This window comes from Anas acuta, chromosome Z (assembly GCF_963932015.1).
Source record: "Anas acuta chromosome Z, bAnaAcu1.1, whole genome shotgun sequence".
Classification (NCBI taxonomy): Eukaryota; Metazoa; Chordata; class Aves; order Anseriformes; family Anatidae; genus Anas; species Anas acuta.
The window spans coordinates 76,573,204-76,584,082 of NC_089017.1; the positions used below are offsets into that span (position 1 = coordinate 76,573,204).

At 36.6% G+C, this 10,879-nt stretch overlaps 1 protein-coding gene across 3 annotated transcripts in view; it reads left to right on the top strand.

Annotated features, from left to right (window-relative positions):
- The window catches only part of SLF1 (SMC5-SMC6 complex localization factor 1), a 41,179-nt gene extending 30,610 nt beyond the window's left edge, over positions 1-10,569 (top strand). For all 3 annotated transcript variants that reach the window (XM_068667716.1, XM_068667717.1, XM_068667719.1), the window contains 4 exons: positions 55-182; positions 2,178-2,270; positions 2,658-2,840; positions 5,793-10,569. In XM_068667716.1, the coding sequence (XP_068523817.1) occupies positions 55-182; positions 2,178-2,270; positions 2,658-2,840; positions 5,793-6,277 (889 nt within the window). In that variant the 3' untranslated portion in view covers positions 6,278-10,569. The remainder of the gene's footprint in view (positions 1-54; positions 183-2,177; positions 2,271-2,657; positions 2,841-5,792) is intronic.
- Positions 10,570-10,879: the final 310 nt, after the last annotated feature.

Sequence of the window (10,879 nt, forward strand, 5' to 3'; positions counted from 1 at the left end):
CTATCCAAAAAAATAAGAGTGATTTTAGATGTGTCTCCTTTGCTCTCTTTTCAGTGACTTAATGTTTAGTAAGCGCTGTACAAGGAAGCGTAGAGCAAATGAGAAAGTTGGGACTTCAGACACCAAAGAGAATTGGTACATTTCGGCTGAAGAGGCGCGTTTTTACAGGAGAAATGCTAAAGGTATTCTATGTATCTAATTTATGTTAAGAACTTCATATGGTTGGAATCAGCTGTTTCAGGTTTAAAAATCTTGACCTTATGAATGTTCAACTAAAATGATGGCTTATGCCCAAGAATTATTTTCTTATGGTTCACGTTTCTTTTTTTTCAGTGTCTGTTTGAGAGGAAGAATTGTATATAAGGTGGAATAAAGCTGCCTTCTTCATTCCCCTCCCCCTCCCATATATTAAATACAGTGTACAGCTTGTGTGAGCTCATTCCAGGCTTGCCCGCCTTACTTTGCTAATCCACCTCAACCTGTGCTTGGTAGGATCAACGTCTTCTGATTTGAAAGTATAATTCAGTCTTCATCTCTTTCAGTCCTAGACATTTTGTGAACAAAGACTGAGGAGTATGCTATGTTACATAGCTGTGTTAAGCATATGGACTGTTTTCTTCCAGGCATTCAGCCCAGACTATGAAAGGCATTTGGCTTTTGTCTTAGCTATACTGGAACCCAAGTACCTAAGGAATAAAACAGCACTGCAGTAATTCATTCAGTTCCTACTTATTACACAAATGCAATAAACTGTACTTTACATGAGGCTTTAACTCAACAGAATTACTTGCTGGAACTACTTTTTATTATCTTCATCATCAGAAATTTACCTATATCACTTAAAACACAACTGTTAATCATGACACCCAAGAGAAGGCTTAGGAAAAACTAGCAAATTGAACCTAGGATTGTTCAAAAAATTATAATCAGAATTGTATCACAAACACTGAAGTACAAAAAAAACACCTCACCCTCTTTTGGGATTTAAGAGAGCTTCAGTAACAGAGCCAGACCATGCATTTTTAAAATTGGTTCGCTTTCTCTTTATTGCTTTTGCAAGTAAAATTGATGTGAATTATTACATGCTGACTTCTACAAAGAAAAGTGAGCTGAAGGACTACGGGAAAAAATGCTTTTTTTTTTTTCTGTTCTTTCCCTGCCAAAATTGTAAGTAGTATCTACTGTTGAAAGAATGAGTATGGAGCTGACAGATTTACATAGTGAAGGTATTAATATAACAAAATACACTATGTTAATCTTACTGCAAACGCTGAAGAGATTTAGCCAGAGATATTCTTCGTTTCTAAGATGTTTGTTGCATCATCTTTCACCTGGCATCAAGATTTTTCTCTGGCTCTTGTTCAAACCTAATCATTTACTTGAAAGCAAAACAGTGTTCAGAATGGGTCTGAAGTTTTTATCATGCAGAGACTAATGGTGTCTTTACATATAAGCAGCAGTTCTCAGTTGCTTGCTGTTCAATTTTTCACACTTCAGTTTTACATGATACTAAGGCTTGGTATTTTTTTTTTCAGAGGATTTTCTTTTTTGTAATTATTATTATTATTATTGTTATTAGGACCCCTTCATGTATTTCTCCCTCTTTTCCCCCTTCCTTTGCTACTGTAGCCAAGTCAGACAGCCTATTGAGAAACAGCAAACCATCTGTTAACGGATTTGAAGTTCTGAATTATACTTGAGTGTGTAGAGGCACTCGTGCTTAGCCAGAAACATTCATTTGAATTAAGCTATAAATGCTGTGTAAAAAGAACCATACATTTTAACGTAGGTTCATGAATAAATTTAAGGGAGGGCAACTGCACTCTAAAGTTTTATTGCTTCAAAACCCAGTATTTTTGGTGTTCTGTGATCACTTGGTGCTTTTATAGTGTGATTGAAGCTTTAAACCTTGAACTGGGGGGAGATAATTCCTGTGTTAAACCATTTGCAATACAATTTCATTGCTGGATCTCTGGTGGAACAGAAGCGCTGTGGGTTTTTTTTTTTTTTTTTTTTTTGAATTTTCTTAAAAGATGGTTAAACAGGATAAAGGAAAATCTTACTCATTATTGAATTTTCTGGCATATAGCCAGGTCTCCTAGTTCCAGGCACTTTGATTATTTTCTTTAGTTGCTATCTCGCCTAGTCTAGTGTAATCTATTAATTTTTTATGGTAGGAGAGACAGCCCTGCATGAAGCTTGCATAAGAAACAAAGTGGAGAGATTGATTCAGCTTCTCTCTTACCCTGGAACAGACATTAATGTTAAAGGTAAGTTATTCATTTTATCTACAGAACTAAGAAATTAAGCCAGATAAGGAACTGTTAAACATCCTTTTGCTAATTAAGTTTATATTTATGATACAAAACCTGCCTTTACTATTTCTAACTAATGAAAATCAGGACTTCATAGCAAACATTGCTGAAAGGTTAATTTTAACTGAAGTGTGCTTTAATATCATGTTTCCTATCAATTTTTTTAAATGACATTTTTTATCAAATGTTTTTCAATAAAAGTTCTTATTTTGAAATCACAAGTTGCCACTGTCACCGTAACGAATGCTAAAAAGTCAACTGTTTTGCTGTCTAATGAATTACATTATTAGCATTTTAGTACTACTTCTGCTGTTTTAAAACTTCCCTTGATTTATAATTCAGACTATGCTGGCTGGACGCCTTTGCATGAAGCCTGTAACCATGGCAGCACAGTGTGTGTCCGTGAAATTTTGCAACGTTGTCCAGAGGTAGACCTGCTCAGTCAAGTGGACGGGGTGACTCCTTTGCATGATGCACTGTCAAATGGACATGTAGAAATTGGCAAGCTGCTACTTCAGCATGGGGGTGAGTGCATATATGCTAAACTGGTTTAGGGAAATTATCCTGAGTCCATACAAAGTTTGTGGTGCTTTTATTAATGGTTGCATAAAATAACATTTAATTATAAAATATTTACTTTAAAACATTTTTAAGCCAAGCTGTTTTGGTCAAAATAAAAATATTACTGTTCTCACACTTATCTTGATCAGCTGAATATGGAATTAGCCAGGATTTTCACTTTTGTTTCCAATATGATAATGTTTTTATTCTGCATTTTACACCTATGCATTGTAACTATATCCTCCAAACTAATTAAAGATAAATATTACCTATTCACCAAGTAAAGCTAAGGTTTTTCTTTTGTTTTGATCTATTTTTACTGTAATGCAAAAATAGATCAGTAAATCTCTATATAATCATGTATTTCAATTTAAATTTGTTCAGCATTTATGAAAATTAATGTGATGGTCTTTGAAGAACACAATTAGCTTGGTAATTAGTTTAAGAAAGGAATCTATATTGTAATTGTGATAACTGCTGTTTAGGGATAATAGTGGGAGGGGCGCCTTAGTTTCTAAAAAAAGATATATTGCCCCTTAGGCAGACACATGATAAATGTTTTGAACAATATGTTTTTTAAGTGACAAGGAACTTGTATCTTGTGTTGAAATACCCCCTATCAACCTAATTAACTTAACATGCTTTTTAAAACAAAACAACAGCAAAGAATGATCCTGGATATCCACTCTTCCTTCTTTTAATTTATTTACTAAAATGGGTATTTGCGATATCCTTACTCTTGACCTACAGTGTCAATTTAATCTCTGTGTTGTATGCTGAGTCCAGATTTTTTCAATAAAAATCATTCTGCTTGTAGCCTGAAGGTAAAAGAATGCACTGTATTTAGATGGCCTATTACTTAATTAAGCTAGAGAAACAAAATTTTATTTCATTCTTGGCGTAAGACCCTGTGTATTTACAGTCTTCTCCTGCCCCCTAAAGGCTGTCTCTGTCTGTTGTACAAGCACTGGCTCGTAATCGATACATTCATTCCTCTGCAGTTTCACCTCTCTGTGTTTGCCGAGCTTCAGTTCTGGGGCTCCCAGGTGTTTTATATATCTACTGAACCACACATCTGACATGCCAAGCCAATACCTGGGCTCACTTCCATCGGTCTAAGTGATGCAATAGCCAATATTGTAGTAAGCCCAGCTCCTCAATTGGAAATGGCACTGCACTGACAGATGTGCATTTTTCCTCAGCTATTGTGAAGAATAGGTAGTGGATGATCCTGTTGTCCTACGGGAAGAGCTCTACTTGCACTTGCATTCATCAAAGTTTTCTGGCAACTATAAGGCTGCATGTACCCTTATCTTTGCCTTTGTCACACTCCGGGTTTTGGCCTGTCAAGTAGCTGACAAGACTATGTTAGAAAACGTCTTACCCATTCAGTCTGGATTTACTCTGCTCAATAACTGAAGAGTACAGCTCTGCAATAACTTCTTCCCTTTCTGCAGAAAGGTCCTCAGCTTGCAGAACTTAATTATTTTACATAGTGAGGGAGTAAAACAATATAGCTTCAATCATAGGGAAGTTAGAAGCTCTAATAATGGTAAAGTCTTGCAATTAGTAATCTTTTGTAATTAAAATATATTTCTGAAAACATATTAAAGATATGAAATTTTGTCATTTCTTTTGCATAGTAACCCGAATTTACATGTGAAGATTTATATTGTTTTCACCTTTGAAAAACACCACCTGTAGTGTTTCATCCCTCTTCATTTTTTTCTTACTGGTGTGGCCTTTCTTAAACTTATCAGGACATCTGTAAGCTGTTTAAGGATTAATAGCTCCATTGTACTAATAAACAGGAAATATTGAAAGAATGTAGTATTAAAAGAAATATTTTATTATTCTCTGAATAAGAAAAACATGTCCCACTTAATTACTTTAAATCCAATTATTGTAGTAATTATTTTTTGCAGCAATCTGCTAGGACTAAATTTTCTAGCTCAGTTGAGGAAGACTAGGATTCCTACCTCAGTAGTTTATCTTGATGCGTAGCTTAGGACAAGGTTAACCACGCCATCCAAAAAGGTAAAACAAAGACCAGCATAATACATTGCCTTTAATTTTGAGACAGTTTCAGTAAATAAGCCAGCCTGTAAATTTCCTAGTGAAATTGTACATTGGTAATAAGACAAATTTTTTACATATTATATGTATTGCTACTTGAAATTTTAGGGTAAGTTATATTTGAATTTAATTCACATTTCTGTATAATAATCCTTCACTTTCAACATAGCAAAACCAGGAAGAAAATTAAAACTATGTCATAAAGAAACTGTTACAAATGTTCTCTCTGCATGTTCTAGGTTGTGTTCAGAATCACAGAATCGTCTAGGTTGGAAGAGACCCCCAAGATCACAGAGTCCAACCTTTGACCTAACACTGACAAGTCCTCCACTAAACCACATCACTAAGCTCTACATCTAAACGTCTTTTAAAGACCTCCAGGGATGGTGACTCCACCACTTTCCTGGGCAGCCCATCTCAATGCTTCACAACCCTTTCAGTAAAGGAGTTCTTCCTAATATCCAACCTAAACCTCCCCTGGTGCAGCTTTAGCCCATTCCCTCTCATCCCATGACTGGGCACCTGGGAGAATAGACCAACCCCCACCTCACTACAGCCTCCTTTAAGGTATCTGTAGAGAGCGATAAGGTTGCCCCTGAGCCTCCTTTTCTCCAGGCTGAACAAGCCCAGCTCCCTCAGCCGCTCCTTCTAAGACTTGTTCTCCAGGCCCCTCACCAGCTTCATTGCCCTTCTCTGGTTACAAATGTCTAGCTCATCAGTTGTACCAACATAACAAAAATGAGTTTAAACAGACTCCTAGTTTCTGGCAAAAAAAAATAATCTTGATCAGCTGCCAGCTGGAACATGCCATTATTATTAATATTTGTATTTTTCTTGCAGGACCAGTCCTTCTACAGCAGAGGGACTCCGATGGAAAATTGCCACTGGATTATGTTCAATCCCTACCAGTAAAACAAGAACTTTTGAACATTGTTCATCCAGAAGAGAAAATTGAAAGATTCTATGAACGCACTGAACAAGATTACTGCAGTCAGCAGAGAGAACTGTGGTTGATTTTATTTAACAAAATGCTGCTAAATTTTTGTTCAGTTTATAATCTGTTTTCACCCTTCCCTTCAATTCTCAGAGAGGTAGCTTGTTCAAGTAGACTTCCAGTAAGGGCTCGTGATTACTGTAAGATGGAAAGTACATTTTCTGCAGATTGGTTAGTAGATATGTACTTTAGAGAACTAGAAACTTTTAAAAAGCTACCACAGTTTCTTCAAGAGATATCTACAAACATGTTTATTTTTCCAGGAGAACAGATGAAGGCTTTATTAGCAACTCTGGAAACTATGGTAGAGGCAAATCAGCTCTTTACTTAAATCATTTAAACTGTTAGCTTCCAAAACCAGTTACCATTAGTTAAATCATGATGGCTGACCATTGACAGTTAGCTAACAGTTTTTTGACAACTAAGAAGTACAAATTTCACAGCCCTACATGTTTTTATCACCCATGACATCAATACTTTCCTCTAGTTGAACCTGGAAATCAGATGTGTTCATTCAGTGCATTTTTTTTTTCAGGCAAAATTTATCTAGCATTGCCTTCTAGTTTTCAGACAGCTCTGGATGCATTTGACCACCTCAGGAGGTGCTGTATCATTTGCACTAGGTAAAACTTTGCTTTTTCTGGCCTGGGAATCTTTGTCAGAAGTCTCATGCCATATCTCACTTTGGTCTCAAAAGGTAGAGCCTCTGCTGTTAAACTGAGTTGGATACTACAACAGTTTTACCTTTTAAAAAGTGTATACCTACATATTTTCTTGTCTTTTAATAAAACTGATATTTTACCTGTCAGTAAGGAAGAACACAGTGAAAAAAAAAATATTCTCTCCGTTTTTATTTGTTTGTCTTGTAAAAATTGAAATTACATTTTGGAAATTAAAAACGTAAGGTAGGTATACCTTCTGATTTCAGAATTGGTATATTGTAATTTCTCTAGTTTTTGCTAGTTTGTTAGAAAAGATCACACAAAGAAGCACTGTGGCACTCACGGTCGTGTTAGTTTGTGCACTGACTACTTCAAGGAGACTGGTTGAAGTACTCAGGTTTTATACAGGACTCCAGTTGGTATCACTGACTGGACCTGTAAAACCATCAGGACATCCTTCTGCTCCCCAGGCCGATGATGCTGTGGAGGGCCACATGCACCTGCAGCATAATTTATGGTATCACTGGCTCTGCTCTAACTCAGGCTGGTTCGGGTTCGCAGTGGTTTGATAAATCCAGGATGCTGGCAATGCATAAAATTGTCTTGGTAACATGCCTGGGATTGCCTTCACTCAAGATGCTGGTGGAAGTAGTGGTACAAATCTAGCTATGTTGGCAAGGGAATTTACTAAGGATTAGACAAGACAGTTTAAGTATGTACTGGGCATCAGATTCTGACACTAAGCATGGATCTCCTTAAAAATTACAGCCCATTTAATATGAGAATTTTGTTCTCCATTCTATGAATACATGCAAACTACACATGATAAATCCTCTAAACTAATCCTCTAACCTAATTTGGGATTGTGTGCTACATATTCTATCAGATGGTCCTTTTAATTAATTAAGAAAAAGAGAAAATCCTGTGCTGTTCTTTAAAGGTATCGAGGCTCCTGCAGCAGCTGAACTGTATAATTGTGCTGTGTGAGGTTGGGGATCTCAAAGAGATGCAAATTCTGGAGTGCTCTTTCTGCACATTTATATAGCAATGACCATACTTCTTGACGTGCGTCTTGGTAGAGATTGAGTAACAAAATTGTTTAAGAGTAGGTCTGAGAAGATACGCTTCCAAGGGAAGTTTTTCTCTTCCCCTTTCCAGGGAAGAGAAGGAAATGCTGCCCTAGAATGAGGACAACTGATCCTTTTTTTTTTTTTTTTTTTTTTTCCTAATGGATTCAGTAAAAGATCAAGAATAATTCAAAATCTTAGCCTTCAAAAGGAAGGTACTAATTAGCAACGTTTCCAATTCTTCTGTAGTAGCAATTTATAATATTAAAAAAAGGAACCTTAAAAGAAAGGGTGTGGATAATAGCTGCTTCTGAAATTGATGTTGCTTGACTAGAGGGAATAAGTTACATTGATGCAGCTGGCTTGCAGCACATTAAAACTTCCATTTAGCCTTTCTGCAGCTGAGATATATGATCTCACAGCAATTAATCTACTGAAGATGCTCAGACTGGGTTGGTCTTGGAACCAGACCTTCATTACAAATGTTCAGAGTTTATTAATGACGGATTATTATTTTCATATATACATGCAGAACAGCCTACCCTAATAGAATAAAGGGTCAGCTCATATTGGATTTGTTTCTGTTTGTGCCCTTTTTATTTTTCTTCAGTAAAAGTAAAAAAGCAACACCCAAAAAGCCTTTGTTCTGTGTAAGATGAACTAGCAATAAACTTCAGTATTCCCTGTTGCAGGGCATGATGAAAGAAATGCTATTCACATACTTTGTAAGGAATGCAAAATATGTCGGCAATATTAAAGTTTTCTTTAATTATGAATTTGGTAGGTAATTGGGAACCTAAAATAATTGTGACTCAGAAAACCATGGGAAAAGAATTCTGATGGTTATGAAAAAGCAATTTCAGAATATTCATACCTATTTATGTATATGTGTATATATACTATATATATATAGTATACTAGTGACAGAAATGAAAGCAAGAAAAGCGTTGTTTTGGTCTGATAGAGGGGTTCTCTACTTAATCCAAGTTATTCTGTACAGTTATTTGCTATTATGTTGTGTAGTTGGGGAAAAAAAAAATCTGTCATTTATAAGTCCTTCTTACCTATTTCAGCTAGTTTCAGTCTTCTCTCCAACATACATGTATTGTAGAAATGTTCTCAATGATTATTAACATTACAAAATGAAACGTCCAAAAGTTAGCAAATGTAGGTATGTAGGATATTTCTGGTTTTTAAAATCCTCATCGGTATGCAGGATATTTCCCATTGCCCTGTTTAGTTACAAGAACAAACAATACCAGCCAACCAGTCCCCTTTCACACCTTCTCTGCATGCCCATGTTTCACAAGCCAAAGCACTTCACAAGTGCTTCCGTCTTCCTCCTCAACCAACACAGGCCTTTAGCAAGTTCCTCGATTTTCTCCACCTTCAGCATTCCGTTGGAGAATGTCGCTTTTACACGTACGTGCACACCAAGTGGTGCCCTGATGAGTGAACGGTGGTCAGTGGCAGCACAATACTTGGTAGGAGGAAAACAGAAGGTAAAGCACACTGCGCTGTGCAGCTGGAAGTTGTAATGGGACGCAACGTTGATGCTCAAACCTCAATAGTGGCCAAAAAGAAGTTACGCAAAGCCAAATTTCACTTGTGTATTCTGTTTGACACATATCCTTTGTTTCACAGCACTGCTGTTGCTGAACATGAAGCTCAGCAATTTGTGTGCATCTTGGTGCTACCTGTAAAGACACTTTTCCTGGGTGTTTATTGATTTCAGAATGGTCACAATTAGCAAATAAGTTACTACAGACAGCATACTAAGCACGGGCTTGGACTTTTGCTATTGTTTTGTTTTATGAGCAAGGCTTAGCTCACACAGTTTAAGTATTGCTGTGGTTTCTATAACTATTGGAAGTTCGTTATTGGAAGGCGTTATTGAAAGCTCAGTGACAGGGCTCCCTTCTTTAAAATACTGAGCTCTGGACAGTTCTGAAGCGCTTTTCCTGCACCACCTGAGTTGCTTAGTCCCTGCATTCATAAGGGGCAGTTCCACAAATGCCCCGTGCAGTGTTAATATCAGCCCTCTGCCTTGGGCTCGCACATTCAAGGACCGTGCTGTGCATCATGCCATGCTGTCTTATGGTCAGGAGTGCCTGGTAAAGCCACCAGAGTCATCTGCAGTTTAGTGTGGGGAAGGCATGGCTTTCATCATGTGGCCCCACATTCAGCTTGAGCTGGCTGCAGTAAGACTTGTTTTCTTTTTTTTTTTTTCTTTTTTAACAGGGAATCCTATTTAGTGACTGAACAGATCAATCTGTATGAGTAAGCATTTCTTCATGTCTTGTGCCACATGCAGATGTAAATATGAATGACTGTGTATTTAATCCATTGGTGAAATAATATACCAGTCTAAGTGCCAACCCCAGAGGAACACCATGAAAAACTTCAGTTATTATTCCCCACTGAATACTGTTCAAAATCTGTCAGATAGATAACTCATTTTTTAATCTGTTAAACACACATTAAATAGTTCTATACTGTATTAATCATCAAAATGTAATATATAAAGATCCATACAAGTTCATAAATTTATCACCATATTTACCAGGATATGAAATGATGCTTCTTCAGGAAAACTGATCTAAAAATTACATTTTGCCAAATATTCATCTCTGCTGTCATATTTAGATGAAGATATTACAAATGTACCTAATTTATCAACAAAATGTAAAGACCTGTTTGAAAATACAGACTATTTAACAGAATTTGTCCTGCAGGCGAGCAAGGAGCCTTGTGCAGAACAGATGAAATGGTAAAGCTGCAGAGCTTCAGTAACACTTTCTGCACAGGCATCTGTGAACCAGGTGTTGGAGAGCATGTTCAGATTTCAGCCAAAAATAATCAGAAATATTAAAAAAAAAAAAAAAAAAAAAAAACTATCTGCCTAACTCTGATGATAATAAACACTATAAGGTAAATCTTATTTATTGGTTGTTAACAACACCAGGTATTATTAGAGGCTGCTGGCACAAGGCAAGCAAAGAGAAACAAGTAGAAGCAGTGCAAAACCACTGCACTCAGGTCCTGTTAAGAAAGTATTATTTCAATACAGGTTTCATTAATCTTTCAGGAGAGCTATCTTATTGAAGCTGGAAAATTGTCATTAATCTTGAACGTAGGAGAAGTGAAAATAAAACAGTGGAAGACCAAACAGTCAGCTTATACAAATTGTTGAGAGTGCTGACA